Source organism: Molothrus ater, chromosome 3, assembly GCF_012460135.2.
Source record: "Molothrus ater isolate BHLD 08-10-18 breed brown headed cowbird chromosome 3, BPBGC_Mater_1.1, whole genome shotgun sequence".
NCBI lineage: Eukaryota > Metazoa > Chordata > Aves > Passeriformes > Icteridae > Molothrus > Molothrus ater.
In genome coordinates, this window is record NC_050480.2 from 88,080,321 (window position 1) to 88,099,546 (window position 19,226).

A 19,226-nucleotide genomic window follows, 5' to 3' on the forward strand; every position below is an offset into this window, starting at 1 on the left:
AAATTTTCAGTAGAGTTCATCAAGAATGAGCTTGGCAGAATTTTATCTAATATTTTCACTTAATGAGTTGGAATAAAAAGTAGAGATGTGGTGATAACATTAAATTTGAAAGCTAAATACTTAAAATGCAGCTGTAAAAGAGCAAAGCACACTCCAGACATACATCAGGATAAGCATTTTTAATAGAGGATATAAAATAGCACACAGAATCACAAAATACGCTGAACTCGAAGAGACTCACAAGGATCATTGAGTCCAGCTCCTGGACCCTGCACAGGACAATCCCCAGGAGTCACACCCAGTGCCTGAGAGCATTGTAGAAATGCTTCCCAAACTCTGTCAGGCTGTGCTGTGACCACTGCCCTGGGGAGCTGTTCCAGTGCCCAACCACCCTCTGGGTGAAGAACCTTTTTCTAATATCCAACCTACACCTCCTCTGGCACAGCTTCAGGCCATTCCCTCGGGTCCTGCCATGGATCACCACAGACAATAGATCAGTGTCTGGGCCTCCTCTTGCCCTCATGAAGAAGTTGCAACTGCAGTGAGGTCTCCCCTCAGTCTCCTCCAGGCTGAACAGAACAAGTGACCTCAGCTGCTCCTCATACAGCTTCCCCCTCCAGGCCCTTTGCCATCTTTGTTTCCCTTCTTTGAATGCTCACAAATATCTTTCTTGTATATTGGCACCCAAAACTGCACACAGTATTCCAACTGAGGCCACCCCCGGGCAGAGCAGAGAGGGACAATCCCCTCCCTTGCCTGGCTGTCGATGCTGGCAGGGCCTGATGCCCTCAGGACAGGGTTGGCCCCTCTGGTTGTCAGGGCACTGCTGACAAATATTCAACTTGCCATTGACCAGGACTCCCAGGTCCCTTTCTGGGGCACTAGTTCCAGCATCTCATTCTGTCTGTCTGTACATCCAGGCTTGCCTCATCCCAGGTGCAGAATGTGGCGCATTCCCTTCATATGGTTGGTGATTGCCCAGCCCCCTAATTTGTCATTGTCTCTCTGCATGGCCTCCCTGCTTTTGAAGGAGTTGACAGCTCCTCACAGTTCTGTATCATTTGCAAGCTTGCTTAGTATCCCTTCCAGTCCTGTGTCCAAGTCATTTATGAAAATGTTGAAGAACACAGGGCCTAAGACGAAGCCCTGTGGAATTAGTTTTGAAAAGATCTCACTGTATTCTTATAGGAAATGAAATACAATTTGAGTCAGTTGCAGAAAACTCCATGCAAGCTGGAACACAGGCAGGCAAGCACTGAGTACTGCTAGTGGGGTACAGAGTGCCTAGCACGTCTGGGTGAAAGAGCAAAAATAATCATGTGTCCAGTCTGAGTATTTGCCAGGAAATCTAGAATTAAGGCAGTGCTGTGTGGGATGTTTTGTAATTGCATTTGTGTGTTTCCTAACCATTAAGTGGATGTGTGAGGAAATATGTTTCAATACAAAGGTAGATCTGTTATCTACACATAAATTTGGCTGTTACATTTTTCTTTTATTTTTGGGTATGAAAGAATCCAAAGGGCATTAAAATCACAAGAGAATACAACCAAATCAAAGCCCCAAGACCTCCACCCACATAACTCCAACACGGGAAACAACTTTGAAGGACATTCTGCAGAACTGCTTGGAAAGAAGAAAATTACCAAAACAGAGCCACAGAGAGCAGCAGAAGACATAAGTTAAAGGAACAGTTGGTCAACTGCAGCAAACACTACTGACAAATCAAGAAGAATGAGGAGAGACTACTGTTTCCGAGATCTTGTCATCAGGGAGTTTGGTGAGAGTTGTTGCAGTTGCAAGCAAGGAACAGAAGCCAAAGTGTAGGAGTTATAGGAGGGAATCACAGAAGAGGGTCTCTAGACAGTAATTATAAACAGCGCCTTCAATGAGCTTAGGAATGAAGGAGAGATAGGCGATGAGATATGATATGAAGGACCAAGGAGGGTCAAAGGTGCAATTTTTAAGAGGCAAATGCTTGCTTATTGCAAGTGGAAAAGAGCCAGAGGACAGTGAGAGGTTAAGAAAGAGAATAAGGGAGGGAAGAAATAAGAGGAAGAACAGAACATGGGGTCACTGGGGCAAGTGGAAGGGGTACAGATGGAAAGTAGACAAGAAACTTCTGCTGCTCTGACAGTGGAGGAGAAAGGAATGAAGGAAGAGGATATAGTTATCTATTTTTCTTAGGAGAAAAAGAAAGATCCTATGTGAAGAAAAGCAGCAGAGGAAAGAGAAGAGTTTGAGCAATAAATTACAGAGGCAACTGGGATTTAATTTGTGAATTCAATTAAGTTGGAGAATACAGCTGTTTTCTAAAAAGATAGCAGGACTGAAACTAAAAAATATACCATAATGAAAGAGACTGTTCCGGTGTCAGAATATTCACCAGAGACACTCCACAGTATGAGAGCAGAAGCAAATATCTAAGAGTTCACAAAGCAGAATCTGCAATGGAAGTGTTTAATTCTAAGTATGTGCTTAAATCAGTATCATTCAGTCTTCTACTAAATTGTTTCCTATGCATATAAAACAAAAACAAAATTTAAAAAAACACACAACAACTTGACTGTGTAATATTTTGCTCAAAAATGCTGAACAGCCTCTGGGGATAGGGAGGGAGAAGGAAGAGGAAGAGAGTTTTCAATTTCTTCCAGTATGCAAAAACCAAATTTCAACGTTCCACAAATGGTATAGACAGCACAAGGTCCCTATGATCAAGGTCACTAGGACTGGTGATAACCTCATCAGCCCAGTGTCTGTGAAGTGAAGGATATAAAACCACAGACAGGGTAAAGGAGCAAACATTCTTAACCAAAGTGTGTTAAAGGGAAAATGAATCCAAGCAAAAACTGAACTCCATGTTGTAATCAGCCCTTTGTCAACTTGTTTCAGCAGGAGTCCCAGAGCCAGATCCACAGCTGCTACCACAGCTGGAAGCATGAAGCCTCCTGAGAAGCCAGTTGCAGACTCAGATGCTGCTGTTTCCTGTTTATTATTATAGTGTAAGTTTGCATATAATTTACCATGTTCACTGCAGATGTATTTATTTTTATTGGATGTTTGTGCTAAAATGTACATGCCTATCATTTGGTGAATTCATAATATTAAGGTTGATCTATTCTGTCTCTTTCCAAAGAAAACCATTTATTAAAAACAGGGAGTCTTTACTGTAGGGAGAGAAAAAACACAAAGAAGTAAAGAAAGAGAAAAAGGAGATTCCTCCAGAAATAGAATCTCCAAGCCAAGTCCAAAATGTGTAAATAAGGCCAGGATCTTTTTTTCACATTTGATTTTTAAAACAACCAAAAAACTCCCCTAACAACCTTTCATTCCCCCCTCCCCCCCCCAAAAAAAAAGAAAAAAGAAACAATCTCTCCATGTATTCAGTGCCCAGTTAAAAGTAATATGTATGCTTTCACTGTGAATACTACAGAAAAAATATTTGTTAGCATTTTTAAATGCCAAAATGCCAAAAAAACCACTATTAAATTGTGAACTATGATAAAATGCTGAACTACGTTCTACAAAATAGCTACTTCTCTAAAAAGTAACCAAGCTGTTACAATAATGAAGGGCCACTAAACCATTTAACTTTCAGTAACTCTCTCTAGTTACCTATGGAGCTGTCAGTAACATACTGTCAAGCACACCACATTGTTACCTTATAATTTCATACTAACATTTCATATCTTATTGATGCTACTCTTTTGGAAGACACGGGGATCATTCTTACTTCCCACAGCGATCCCTCTTTTTTTTCTTTTTTTCTGCCTTTTTTTTTTTTTTTAAAGCAGCTTTTCTGGCCTGTTATTAATATTTTTTCTCTGTAGTACAAAACAATGTCTAAAAGTTGGTAGAAATTTATTCCTCAGGAAAACCTTCACATAGTGCAATCATCCAGTATGATAGAGATAGTACAATGGCTCCAAGATCCTTTTCTTAACCTGTTCCCAGTACAGAGAAATTCACTACATCCCTTATTCCAGCAATCTCGGGCTCCTTAAACCTCTCCAGGGCACTGATTCCAGCTGGCTTAATACTGCGTAACCCTGTGGATTTTTTTACCATTCACATACAAAATTGTGTTCCTTCCAAGTCTATTAAATGCTCATCTACATTTTGTTGTTTCCATAACCCCAACTATAGGCTCACTTATAGTGACATGAAGGTGTTACACTGGTTTTACTATCTAGAAAAGTGATAATAGTATAAGTCAAAATATTCTCAAAATAATTGTGAGTATGCTAAACTACACAGTGTAGTCTTTAAAATGGGCAATTTAAAGCAATGTGAAGAAACATGTATTTGAGCCCTAAGTATTCCGGAATACCAGAAAATATGAGTTGTGAGTTTCTGTCTGTATTTGTAAGACACACACAGCTTCGAACTGTGTGATTTGTGCAAAACTGAATTGCTGAGTTCCTCTTATGGTATTTCTAATCACATCTAAAAGATTTGCTACTGTAAGGCCATCCAAATATCTCAAGTTACTTAGGATGGACTGTAATAAAAGAAGACAAAAAGAACGTTGTTGAACTGAATTGTAAATATGTGATTATTTTGATAAACAGGAGTTTTCGATAATCAGGATGTGTCTTTATAAACAAAAGAGACTTCACTATTAGTTTCTAAAACCACTTGTTGCAAGTACATTAAAACAAAAAGAATTTTTCTTCCACGTCTTTCTTTTCCAAAAGATACCCTGATATCATTAGCACAAGACAAAGATAACTAAAATAAATTCTTTAAGTCTTGATTATATTTTGTTTAATATATATTAGCATCAAAATGAACCAATATTATTTCCTATAATCAACAAAGAATTAAGTATGTTGCAACCTGTAAGCATCATTATAGCATAGTATAAAAGGTGGTAATAATAAAAATATTTTAAAAAATACACAGCATAGTTGGTTTGCTATCTATTTCTCAAGGAAAAAAATATTGCTATATTTCAAGTATATCAACCAGTATTTGAATTCTGTACAAACACAGATGTAAGCCAAATAGTGATACAGTTCAAAATGCTTTTATGTACTGTGAACTGCATCATACAACTTCCTCTTAAAAGGCATAGGACATAAACAAAGGAATTACATAGAGCAGTTCAGAATTAATGTGTGATTGCATGTGCTTTAATTTATGAAGCAGCAGCTTTGTAAGGAAATGCCACTAGAGGTATTCTACAGCAATCATTTGCATCTGTTTTTTTAACGCTGAATCTCTAAACATTTGCATACACATTCACATTTGAACAAATGGCCTTAAAAGGACTGTTCACATGAACATTTTTCAGGTCTGGGACATAAATGCAGCTTTTAGTTGCTGACCATGGAGACGTACTTTTCATTAAAGGAAAAAATTACAACCCTTCAGGCTTATATCCCTGGTTCATTTTTTGTTAGGAATAAGGAAGTCCTATATACTATTGAATGTTTCAGAATGAGATAGTCTGATTTTATGTCATGGTCAGGACCCAAAGCACCATTTTTGGAAAAGAAAGAAAAATACCAGTCCTTACTTCCTTTACTGTTCTATCGTACTAATTGCAATTCATTCCTGTGTCTTTTTAAATTTTGGAATACTTAACTTAGAAGAATCTTGCTTAATGGAATACATTAACTTGGAAGAAACCACCTTATTCAGAATTTACTTAACATTTTCTTCATACATACATTCATGATACACAAGGACAATCCAAGTGACTACTTCCAATTACCATTCCCCACAATTTTTTATCAATACTGGCTGTTAAGACTTAATTTTTAATCTCTGAAGTTGTGATATTTTTAATAGGACCTGAATCATGCATTGCAAGCCACAAATTTAAAACCAGCACAAATTTTGTGTCACTTTACATGTAAAAGACACACAGTAGTAATTAGCTGACCACACAGTTCATAACTGATTTGGCTGAGTGTCTTCACAGAGTGTGTCCCAGATGTTATTGTAAAGTTTTTATGCATGTATTAAAAAACTCCCAAACTAAGTCAAAACCCCAAACAAAAACCAACAGAACCCCACCCCTTTATGATGCTAATAAATGGCCCAACTTCTAAGACCATATGCAACATTTCAATTCTTCATAAACATTTGAACTGATTTAGTAAACATTTAGAAAACTGTGGACTGTGCTACAGATTTTAAATGTGACAGCTGACAACATAAATTTTCTGGATGATGATGGAGTCAATGTTAGTGCAGCTGTAGTAACAGTAAGACATGCAAAAGCTGAAAGTTTAGTTTCAACTGTTTGAGTACATTTTTCATAAGATTCATGTATTGCCAATGATTTATGCCCACTACATAAATTGTAAATTGCCAGTAAAAATGGGAAATACAATTTTAACCCCTTAAAATTATTTTTGGTAGTATTTTTTCAACTGCTCAAGTAAGGAGTTAGGGCAAGGCACTAAATTATCCATTTCCTGCAAATAAATAACACTTTAAACAATAATAGTGCTTTAGAAAGGAAACAACCTCTGTATTGAAATGAACACAAACACAGTTTATGCATATTGTTATTTTTATTACTTTAATAATTGTGTGCAAAATATTTAGCCTACAAAATTTATATTAGAATTTCAAATGTGTAGTCCTGGGAGCTTGCTTGAGGAAAGGCTGCAGGTTTTGGTGATGGTTCTTTAAATCAGCCAATGTCTAAAAGGTCCATTAAAAACTAAGTCCACAGAGTAAAAATCTTTCTCTGATAGTCAACAGCTTCATTTTGTGACACCTTGCAGCACAAAGCCTATTATTTCATTTCTTCTATTTCTTGTAATTTTTCAAATTCTTGTATTTACACAAATTACAAGATCCTAATCCTTTGGCTATGCAGAAATAGAATGAGATTCATTTGTTCTTATTCTTGATATCAGAGATAATCATCCACAGTCTAGCCTTAGATGGCCACCTGCCATCCTATGGCAGGTACTTTTAAAAAGTACATACAGTAAACCATAGCAAGAAGGTTGCCTAATTCCCTCTAGTAACTACTAGAAAATTTAGGATGGCAAGATCAGGCTTGTTGTGTGGTCATGCTCAGATGTGTCTCATGTTACAATAGTGAAAAACAATATATAATTATTGTCAGTAAATAATATCTACACAACAAAAACCCTGAAACTAATCTTCTTCAATTGAGGAACAACCAGTCCAACCATGAGTATCTATTCAAAATACTGAATATCAAAAAAAACTTCCCACAAACCCTTGATTGTCTCAGCATTTTAAAAAAATTTCATGGAATCAGGATACCAAAATGCTGTTTATTGTATCTGTCACTAAAAGCTGCTTCCTTAGCAACAGCTAAAGATGGGATCAAAAATCACAGACTTTAATAGTTACTTCTTTTTTGATTGTTTTATTTCCAAGAAAAAGTCACCTGGATTGCACTGAATATTTCTGTGAAATCTCAGTTTAACTTTTACTTCCTGAATATATTTTTAATTTTTTTCATTTGGGAAGAAAAACCCAGAGTTTTATCTCACTAAATGCAATTAAAAACTCCAGAAGTCTTTCAAATGTACTGCAATATTTGGGAACTAATGGACTACTTTCTCTCAAGTACTAATGAATTCCCTATAGTAGTGCAGGCTTTTCTACCAGAGAAAATCATAGTGTAATTTTCTAGAATTAAGTCTGAAATGTCAGACTACTTCCATAACCTCCCTCTTCATGTGCATCTGAAATGTTGTAAATGCATTAACTTCCTGGATGTGGTACTCAAAACTGATGCTTCTTCTTTAAGGGCATTTTTTCATTTTTTAACTAATTGAAAGTTTTAAGTCCACCATTTAGACCTTTTTCCAACTGCTGCAAGATCTGCTATTAAAAAAAGAAGTCCTTGTGAATCCTCTATTTCCATATTCAGGCTTCTGCTATTTTTTTCTGGTTTTCAGAATTCTACTCAAGAAAACACACTGGAGCTTTAAAGAAAGTAGTGAAGTAAATGGGCACTAAACAATCCCTTTTGACTATTACTTCTGAGAAATCATTCTGTCTCAATGCTTCCATAGACTCTTGTTACTGCAACCCATGAGGACTGCATCTGAACAAGTATGAACAGGGAGGGACACAAGTCAAAGTATCACAATATTTTATTCTCTTTAAAACCTATTTGTCTAGATTCTGATCCAAAGTACTATTTATTTTTCATTGATTACTACTTTGACTCCTCAAAATCTTCCCAGGATGATTTTTTAAAAGTGCACTTAAAATCCAAATGTATGGGGTTAACCAGTTCTCTTTTATCTTCTAACATATAATGTTCAAAACCTTCTTTCCAATATTTTCATATACTGAAATCCATGTTTAGTGGATACTGAGAATTATTGCCTCACAAAAGGCTTTTTTTATGAAATAAGGGTCCATATTCTGCAGTTTAGATTCTCAGCAGGTTTTTTAGCAGATTGGCTACTTTATAATTGAGTTATATTAGATGACCCGTAAAAACACCAGCAATTCTCTCTTAAACTTTTTGATTTGTCAGAGTGTAACATTAGTCCATCATCTTATCTCTTATGACTGAATTTCAATTTTTTACTGGATAAAGTAATTCTCAAACTAATATAATGTGATGAAGATACAAGTAACATTCACTTAAACGTAGCTTCTCTTCAATATTCATATCTCTCTATTTGGATCCTTTACATCATTACAATCCCACTGATGCCAAATGATTTTTTGCCTTTTCTTTTATGTACCTTTTATACAACTTTAATGTATCCTCAGTATTCTTAGCATGCATACTTGTAATTCCTTAAGTCTAATAACTTACCATAACCCTCGTATTTTGTTAGGCCAGGAGACCAAATATCCTAAAGGCCTCATAGTAGGGGGCTGGAAAACCCCACATTATCTTGGGAAACCAAGATCCCAAACCTAGTATCTCTCTAGAACACATCCTGTAAACTAAAGATTTGGCCCGTCCAGGGGGGAATTTGACAGATGGGGGGAATATCACACCATTCATCCAGGCCTCCCATTGGGGCATCCTTGCTAGATATGCTGATTTGTAAAGTCTATAAAACTGTACACTGATTTATCGTGTGTGTGTGCATTGTGGCACACTCCACCTTGGTGAAGTGGTGCACCAATAAGGAAGGATCCTTATTAAAATACCAAGGTAAAAACCCTTATCCCTTAACTGTGTCTGGCTTTCAATTTTCTAAGACCAGGAAAAGGCATCACCACAAATCGAATTATTCTGTTAATGGCTATTTATTCTGAATGATTCACTTTTCCTGTAAGCCTAAGGAAGAAAGGTGGAGTGCACTTACATGATTTTCATTCACAACTTTGAATCTGCTCACTTTGTAGCATATCTGATATTAAGCATTTCTCTGTTGAAGTGTTCTGTAACATACGGCACCTGGCATGACAGACTCAATAAAATTTTCCTGCATGTACTGTATGAAGTTTATCTTATGTTTGCATATTGCACTGAAATTAGAGATATCTCTACTGGATACAGAAAGTAAGCACTTTCAAAATATTATCTGACTGTATTTTCTCTGAGTTCAATTATATTTTCTTCATTTCTGTACTGTTCTGTTTGCTTCACCACCTGCTTCTTGATATTCCTCCCTTTTATCTCTTTGCCTTGTTTTCATTCTTTAAATTATTTTTGTTTTGCTGTGTTGTTCTTCTGCTTTACCATTTTCTGCCTCCTACTTCTTTCTCTCTCTTCTTTTTTTTTTTTCCCTTTTATTTTCTTTCTTTTCTGTGTGAAGAAAAATAAAAGCCACATGGTTTCTCAGATAATAGATAATAAATGTTTGGGAATGTTGAGGAATCCTGTCATGGGAACAGTTACTTCCATCACATCAGTGTATTAATGCCATAATAATTGCTTCTGGTATGTTACAAATGCAATAGACATAACCTGTGGGGTGGTGGAAAGCACCACGCTGCCTTTTAAACGCATGCAAACTAGTGCACAGAAGACAAGTTAATATTTTAAGCAGAAAATCAATCTACAGTACACCACAGGGGCTTCTTCATCTCCTACAATTTACATCTTATGGACAAGTTGCAAAGTCCCTTTTTTGACATCCTCCATAATTATCCAAAAACTTCTATAATACATAGGCTTTGACGATGGTTGGTTACCTATATCGCACCATTTAGTTGAATTTTATTAGTTAAACGTAGGAATATAAACCAGAAAATATCTCCTGACAGGCCTAGACATCTGAAAAAAACAAAACCAGAAGTTTAGTGTAAAAGTGTTCACAAGTGGATAAAATTTGTTGCTATACACTTGCTGTTTTGTCTGAATTCCCTTAACCACACTTGTCTGAGACCTAAAGTTCAGGCATCCCCGAGCTTAATCCTCCTGGAGAACTCAAATTGCTATTTATGTTCTCAGCTCAGATTCTAGTTTAACAAAAAAAGTGACGAACAGTGGTGGCAGACACCTTTTAAATAAGAGATCTCTTATATGAGAAGTGGCTTAGGGAGGCAAATCATGACTCTACTGGCAGATTAGCAACTGGAAAAAGTATTTAAACTCTGGTACAAGTTACTATTTCTTAACACAGTGAACATCCCTCCTTCTCTATTCAGTGATTTTTCCTCCTGAAATATACCCAGGATAAGGAAAAGGAATCCAAGCACTTATGAGCTATCCTTGGTTGGCCCGTGTGTGTGTGAAAATCACAGAAACACAATATGGTTTGGATTGAAAGGGACCTTTAACGCCATTTAGTTCCAACACCTCTGAAATGGGCAGGGACACCTCCTTCCAATAGATCAGGTTGCTCAGAGCTCATCCATTCTGGCCTTGAACAACACCTCCAGGGATGCAGCATCCACATCTTCTCTGGGCAACCTGTGCCAGTGCCTCACCATACTCACAGTAAAGAATGTCTTCCCCGTATCTAATTGAAACCTACTCTTTCATCCTGAAGCTTTTCCTCCTTCTCCTGTCATTACAGTTCCTGATGAAGAGTCCCTCTCTGGCTTTGCTGCAACCCCCTTCAGATACTGGGAGGTTGCTATGAGGTCTCCACAAAACCTTCTCTTCTCCAGGGTGAACAGAGTCAACTTTCCCAGCCTGACCTTGTTAGTGAAATGCTCCAGTGCCTCTGCTGGACTTGCTCCAACAGTTCCATGTCCTTCATATGTGGGGGAACCACAACTTTATGCAGCACTGTAGGTGGCATCTCATCAGAGCAGAGGGGCAGAATCCCCTCCCTTGCCCTGCTGGCCATGCTGCTTTGGATGCAGCCAGGACACAATTGGCTTTCGGGGCTGTGAGCACACACTGCTGGCTCAGGTTGAGTTTTTTGCCAACCAACACCCACAAATCCTTGGATTGGAGAAAATTATATCCAGAGTTCTCAACCTAAACCATACTGCTGTTCTGTGATCCTCTGGGGCACAGTTATAACTAGAAGTCAGATTTCCCTTTCTCCAGACAAATACCCAAACAACCACACACTTGTGAAAAAACGTGTGCAGTAGCATTACCCCATCACTATTTCTGGAGCAAACAGAGAAACCAGTATTTATTCCCAGACTGGTTTTCAGGTACTTAGCCTCTAAGGTATCTACCTCCACCTATTTTCAAATCCAGGTATTTTCTGAGCATGATGTAGTTTATACTACTAGTAATCCTCAAGGAATCTCACTGCTGAGTTTCTCCTTGAATCTACGTGAGCCCTTCTGCATTCACAAGGACCTTCACAAATAATCTTAGGTAAGTAGTTCTTACCTGTGATGCAAAAGAAAATGGAAATGAAATTCTATACTGTTCAAGAGTGACTACCATTCAGGATAATTTTAAGTTAAAAAAATTGCTGGATAGTTCTAGAGTTTCATGCACTGGAGACTCAAGAATTTCAATGCCTGGGTTTTTGGAATAACTTATATACAGAATAAGTTTTTTCTTAGGAGTAAATTTGTTTTCTCACTTTTGTACCTTAATCCTGCAATGTATGTAGTGATATATTATGAATTCTACAATAAAATAAAGATTTGTAGGGCATTTTTTAAGGTGCTAGTGTTACAAATTCTCAACAGCACAAAAGAAATTTTATTCTGTCATCTGTGACAGTAAAAACTAATTTTTATAATAAAATCTCATAAAAACTCCTTTCTTTTTTCAATTTCCACAGCAAAAGAGTTAAAAATCAGTAGTTAAAAATGCAAAAATAACTAAATATATTCAATCCTAAAAATAAGAATCACAGTAAAGATTATTATTACAATTCATCTACAATGTAAAATTTGGTAATAAACTGTTCTACTGGTACCAAATAACCCCTGTAACAATGACTCCAGTAACTCTGTAATACTTTATAATCTGTATATTTACCCACGCACTGGGATATTCATACTCCTTGCAGATTTAGTGACTTCTTCAAACCTTTCTATGCTTTCTTCAATTGAACAATTAATATTCATTTTGCTAAAAGATTCAGATGCTGTGCCAAATACCGAGACTTCTGTAGCTCCTGCTGCAATCTAAAAAACACATTTCAAGAAAACAGAATCATAATACTACATTAAAGTATTAGATTGAGCATTTAATTCTGTACAACATTCTAAAATTTTAAAGTACATTAAGTATATCATCCATATTGAAAATCTAATTTTAATTCCAATTTTTTTTAAGCTATAGCATACAGACAGATAGAATCAAATTTTGAGATCATTCACTGTGTCATATATTCTGCCTCTTCTTAGCAATTAGTTAAACGTGTTTAAAGTGATGAATGATAAAGGGAATATGATATAAGAGTTCACATGAACCAGCTATATAAAAAAACATTATTAATACTTGTATGTATCTTTTCAGAAAAGGAAAAGATCATACAACAACTGTCATACTGTCTGTTCCCCCTGAATACCAGGAAGTCACTCTCATGCCTGGGAAAGCTCTCTGTGTGCATATGCCTAGAGTAGCAACAATTACCAACAGGGATTTCTTTGTTAGAGCCAACTCTAGGATCAAGGACTCCATTGGTCTTGGTGTCACAGTCAATAAGGATAATATGGAAAATGTGTACATGAGAGTCTGCTGAGAGAAGTCTTAGCAAACACCAGTCTAGAAAATGTGTAAATGTGGTTCTGAAGGGGCAACTAGCCTGAGCTTGTATTCAGTACCTCAGTAAATCAACTAACATGAGGCAAACTAGAAGGCTGAAAGTCAACTGATAGAAGAAATTATTTTAGCTTAATAGTTAGAATAGTTAACTAACTCTCACTCTCCAGGCAGAATAATACTCTTGTTCAATGAAAAAGGATGGAGCTTTTGCCTTTACTCTCTGCCTCTGCAGGATAATGTCTAAAATTCAGCAACCCATACAGGGACAAATATTCTTTCAAACAGAGGGAAAAAAAACATCAGCAAGAAGGAATGCAGGAATCATCTACAACTATTTTTTCATTGTTTTCCCTTCATTATATCACTAAATAAAGTAGAGAGATAAAACACCATTAATTAAACTCATACAAGCTACCATTGAGACAAAGTGGCAGCACTGTAATCTGATGTTTGATAGTTAAGTCAACGATGCACAGGATTCTGTTTTAACATTATTTCAGTATAGGAACTGAATGACACACTAGAACACCAATGTCCACCAAGCAGTATGCTTTCCAAATACAGCCTGTCCTACATCAGGACAAAAGCAGAAGCACTAAAAATTTTCAAAAAACAAAAGGGTAAAGATTAGACTAACAATGTGTATATTTTAAGACTGAACTGCTCCATATTCACTCTTACACACTTCAAGTATATAATTTTGAATATTTTGGAAGAACTGAAATAATTTAAACTTTCAAACCCAACCAAAATGAAATCCAGAATTGATATAGAGCTTTTTCATTTAAATTAATATTTCCTCATCCTTCTTCAGTGTTTTCCACCAAGACACTCTTGAAAAACTTTTCCAGGGACAACAAGTCAAAGAGAAAGAACTGTCTGGCCCCTTACATAGAAGTATCATATAAATGAACTTACAAAGTTCCTGGTCAATGCCTCCACTAAAATATGAGCTTAACATCACTCTGTGAATTTCCCATTTTTTCATAAAGGAAATTGGGAGTTTTCAGTGAAAAAAGATATAGCTTATTTCTGACATTAAATATCTAGATTCTGGTACTGAACTGAAAGTGTCTGAAACATAAAAGAGGTAAATATAGACAACACCTATGAAAGCACTTACAGCAGAATGGAAACCTTGAAGATTAGGTGTGAGAACAGGATACTGGACTCCAGGATGCCGCTCAATGCCCCTCATTACTTCTTTGTGATCTGCCATCTAAAATAAAATAAATAAATAATTTGTATTGATCAGCAGTTATTTTCTGATTTTATATAACCAAATAGAAACTGGCTTAGACTGTGCTTTTGCCTTCATTACTTTTACAGTACATGCAAAAAGTTCAACAACAAGGGCGTTAAACTGATTTTGTACAAATACTCTTTTTTAATTTCATAACTTTTGACTATTTGTGTTGCAATTTTTTCAGATCTATGTGAATATAGAACTGGGGCTAAGACTTCGACAGTGTTCCTTTGTGTGTATCTGTAAAAATATAATTTGCATCATGAATTGACAGACTTATGATCATGCTGTTCATGAAGTGTTACAGCAACTTTAACTTTGCTTCACTGGACTTAATAGGTGGAATTAACAGAATAACTGAGATTTAAGAAACATAGAAATCTTGAAAACTTCAGGACTCTGATAAATGCAACCTCACAATGTTAAGCATAACTGAACTTTAATTACTCAACACTGTCATCAGAACATTTCAAGACTAAACACGTCTATTCTGAAAGAGACAGCAAAATCCAGATGTCCGCATAGTGCAATGTTTTCTCATATTCAGAAATTTCTTTCTGAAGAAGAAAATACTTCTTTATTATAGCAAAGATCAGAGTACTTGTTTTCCTTAGTCTCCCCTCATAAAAGAAAATCTGCCTTTTTAAGATATGCTTACATTTTTACTCATACATTCAAGATTAAATATACTCCCTGTACTGATGAAGATGAATGAAACACTTATTCACTTAATAAAAGGCAGATTCTTTAGAGAAGCACATTTTCTTAAAATAAGTAGGTTGAAAACAAATATTTTTCAATTGTGTGCACACCTGAAAACAATACAAAATAAAATATATCCTTCTTATTTAATGCCTTCAAGATTCTGAGTTTTAAAAAAAGAATAGTGCACATTAAATGCTTTTTAAATGAGTTCTTATAAAAGCAAATCTCTCAAGCAAACACTATTAAGTTGGATTTCTGTTTCTTTCCATACTGGTGAAAAGTATTTTGAGAAGTACCATGTAAAAAGATATATGAACTACAGAACTTTCATTACTCCTTACTTTCAGCAGATGCCTTTCTGATAGCTATGCAGTACCACAATTCTAAATATATGTTATTAAATTATACCACACTATAAACTAAAAATACTGCTTGTAGCCTGGAATCTTCCAGTCATCAGCTTCCTTTGGTGAAGATGAATGGATTAAAATATCAGAAAAAACTATTAATTCTTCTTCAAATATAAGCCAAATATGTATCTATAAGGAAAAGGTACAAAGGGTGTTCTATAGCCAGACACAATTAATTTCTTATCAGGAAATAAGTGATAAAACAAAACTTTTTCTATTTGCTTCTATGTGAAGTAAATTGGTCTGATTACCTCACAAAAAATCCTCTGTTAACAACTAAGTTATTTAAGAACAATTTTACATTCCTTAATTTAATATAAGTAGTAGCTACATTTCTCAGGGCAAGCAAAAAAGAATGTCTGAAACCAAATGATAAATTAAATGGCAAATGCTGGAACCAAATTCACTCTCCACAATTATAGCCTGTCTTAAAATATACTGGAAAACCAAAATGACACTTTTTCAACCAATATAAACCTGCCAGACCCAAATAATATTATAAATATTAAATCTGTGCCATTGCTATTTTTCCTGTAAGTAAAATCCCATCTTTGCACATATTGCATGTTATAAGATTTTAAATTGTAATAAAATACTTCTTTTCCCAATTTCTTTAAAAATAAGCTTCCTAATAGTAGATATTTATAATTTTGGCTGTTTATGTTATAGGTGTGGTATCCTGTTTTATATGGCACCTTGCTACTGTGGAACTTTTTCTTTTAGATCTTTCAGTAAAGAAATGTCTTTGCCAAAGACAACAGTGGATGGGAAACCATAAAAAATTTAAAATACTAAAACAGAAATAAGTGAATGAGTGATCTAAACATAACTGTAAATTCTATTCCCATGACCTATGAGAAAAAGAAAAGACAAAGTCAAGACTGCACTCTCTGTCAAAGCAACACAATCTTATCTTTTAAATTAAAAAAAAAAGACACTAATTTAGCCATTAAAACAAAGTATTCCGTGAATGAATTTGAGATAAGAAGGGATTGCTCGATTTTTTCTAAAACTGACAAACCTGTGCTAAATTTGGTACTCGCAATGGCTCACAGGAAAAGGAAATAATTAAACAAGAAAGGAAGAAATACAACTTTGCTTTAGAAATTTTCTTCTAACATTTGAAAAATGATATTATTCTCTGTTGCAGTAACTGACAGTGTGAAGGCACTTAGAAAAATTTAACCTATTCCCTTTTAGCAGACAAGAGATCATTGCCCCTCCATTGATGCCAAAGAAATTCTGCTTTGTCACTCTTCTCTTTACGTTTCCTATTACCCTTCTTCTAGACTCTTCTCTGGTGACCCTGAGAACACTGAAATAAAGCAAAGGAGTCCTTCAGAGTGCTGTACAATTTGCTTTGTTAACTCTTGAATAAGCATGGCTGTATTATGTTTTTCTCAGAGAAAAGCCTAGAATACAGTCCAGGCCCAGGATGTATTCTCAGTTTAAAATGGACAAACTTTACATTTTGTCAGATGTGTAACATGCAATAGACATTGTTAAAATGGAAGTATTTTCTCAAATTAATTAACTTCTTGTTTTAATTTGTAAATAACTTCTGTGCTCCTTGTCAAATACAAAGTATTCAAATGCCTCTGCGCAAACAAGTGTGCAATTTCCTGAAAAATAGGCTGGAATTATAAAGATAAATACTGACTTACTTCTATGTTTGCAGGAAATAATTAATTTGCACAAACAGGCGCTAAATAGTAAACTTCAGGACTAAGCCTGAATTTGCAGTGTTAAATTTCAAATGGAAATGTGGCACTCTAATGCCAATGCAGTTTTGCTGCCAATTCCAGAAAGGCTAGGTTTCTGCTGAATTCTACCAAATGTAAAAATTAATTCTGGAAAAATAATAAGCAAATTTTTATGATTCATCAAAATTTAAGTGAAGTTGCTGATAGAGTGTTAGAACTCCAAAATAAGTAACGTGCCTAACTTCTACTACATATATAGAAGCCCCAAATTTAGATCTTCCAAACACATTTGCGAATGTGGAAAATTACATTTCATTTAGAGAAAAAGAAAAGAAAGCATACTACTTTTCTTTTTTACATCAATGACTACTAGTTTTAGTAGAATAGAAAATAAGTAGGTACAACATTAAATTATATTAATGATGTGTCACCATCCCAAATCTTTAGTTACAACTGAATTCTACATAAATAAATGGAATGGCATTTAAATTGAAATAGTTGTGAATAGAGCTGATTTTACGTACCTGAGGCACCCATTTGGATGAAACAAAACTGGTTACTTCTATTGCAGGCAGGCCTGTTTTGGAAAGCTGGTTGATTAACTCAATTTTTATATCAGTTGGGACTATCACCTATAGACATGGAGACATACTTTAGCAAAGTATTTCATACATAAGAAACTTTTTTAAGTGAAACTTTCCTTGTATGTAAGCAATACTTTTTTGTACAATAATGAGCTACTCTTACACATTTTACCATAACTCTTCTGTTTCCTGACAGGAGTAAGTATAAGGAAGGTAAAAGGAAGGCACTCAGCAGTATACATGATCTTACTCCATTTTCTGTCCATCACAAAAGGAAGCACTTCTGTAACTGGTTATAGATCTGGCCTCATTATTTGTTATTAACCAAACACAAAACTAGCAAGAACTGACAAAGGAAATACTAACAGTGTGACCAGTGAAAAATGGGAGGAAAAAAGCTCCCCCGCTGTGCCAGAGTAACTCTATTCTGCTAACACCACTAACATCTCTGGTATCAGGAACAATGATACATGTGAGCTTATCCTCCTGTTGGTGGAAATAGATGATTGTTTCTACACATGTACCCTATAATCTCTTTCAATCTTCTTCCATGCTTCCCTACCACCCTTCAGGCAAATAATGCTATCAAAAGAGTAATATTTTTCTCCCATGTCTCTTCAGCAGGAAACATGATAAAATCTATTTTACTATTCCTTCTACATTAACACTTGAAGCAGAAACACAAATTACAAAGATAGCCAGTGTTTCATAGTGTTTACCAATTATGTCACAGCAGAATGTTATTGACTGACAAGACAAATTCCAGTAAAATGAAATGCTGAGTAACAGAAAGGCTAGTTAGCCAAGTATAGAAAGAAATTATATGATCTAAAAGCTGAGTAAATATGAATACACTTTCATTCTAATATAAAGGTAAGTTATCAATATGAAAATAGATATATTTAATAATACAAAATGAAAGAAACATAATTAGCAGGATGTACATGTTCTACACAATGAAAATAACACTAACATCCATGTCAAAAAAAAGAAGAGGAAAGTTACCTTCTCATTTTGTAAACCATCCCTTGGCCCAACTTCTACAATCTTTATGTACTCAGGCAGTCCAGATGCTTGAGGTTCCTGAAATAAAAATCAATACTGAAAAATAAAACAATTAAGATCAACACCAAGATCAAAAGGTACTGCTTGTACTTGTCCTTTCATATGATTCTGGGTATAAAGTCATATTTTCAACATTAAGTTTGCTCAGCACATTTAAAAATCTCTGAGAACATGTTCCACACCTTGACCTAAGGAATAAAAGTAAAAACAAGAAGTTAGTGAATATTCCACTGCTCCTTTGAGGTCACAAAGGTTTATTAAAAATGTACATAAAACCATAAATGAACATTGAGTTTTACAGTGAGAAATATTTCCATTTCAAAAATCTTTCCAATGAACAATCCAGCCCTCCAAACTTATAACTGCATGTTCTCAATTTAACTTAACAGGTACTTCTCTGTAAACGTTTGCAAGACCTGACTATAAATCTGAAAAGAACATAGCAGTCAAGAAATGTTAAAG

At 35.3% G+C, this 19,226-nt stretch overlaps 1 protein-coding gene across 2 annotated transcripts in view; it reads right to left on the reverse strand.

The window, feature by feature from the left end:
* Positions 1–19,226, reverse strand: part of HMGCLL1 (3-hydroxymethyl-3-methylglutaryl-CoA lyase like 1) — a 76,241-nt gene that overhangs the window by 36,833 nt on the left and 20,182 nt on the right. For both annotated transcript variants that reach the window (XR_004979922.2, XM_036380481.2), the window contains exons 2-5: positions 18,705–18,782; positions 17,640–17,747; positions 14,175–14,270; positions 12,320–12,468 (exon numbers count right to left, since the gene is read on the reverse strand). Coding sequence is in view for 1 of the 2 variants with exons in the window: in XM_036380481.2 (XP_036236374.1) it covers positions 12,320–12,468; positions 14,175–14,270; positions 17,640–17,747; positions 18,705–18,782 (431 nt within the window). In the remaining variant the exon portion in view is untranslated. The remainder of the gene's footprint in view (positions 1–12,319; positions 12,469–14,174; positions 14,271–17,639; positions 17,748–18,704; positions 18,783–19,226) is intronic.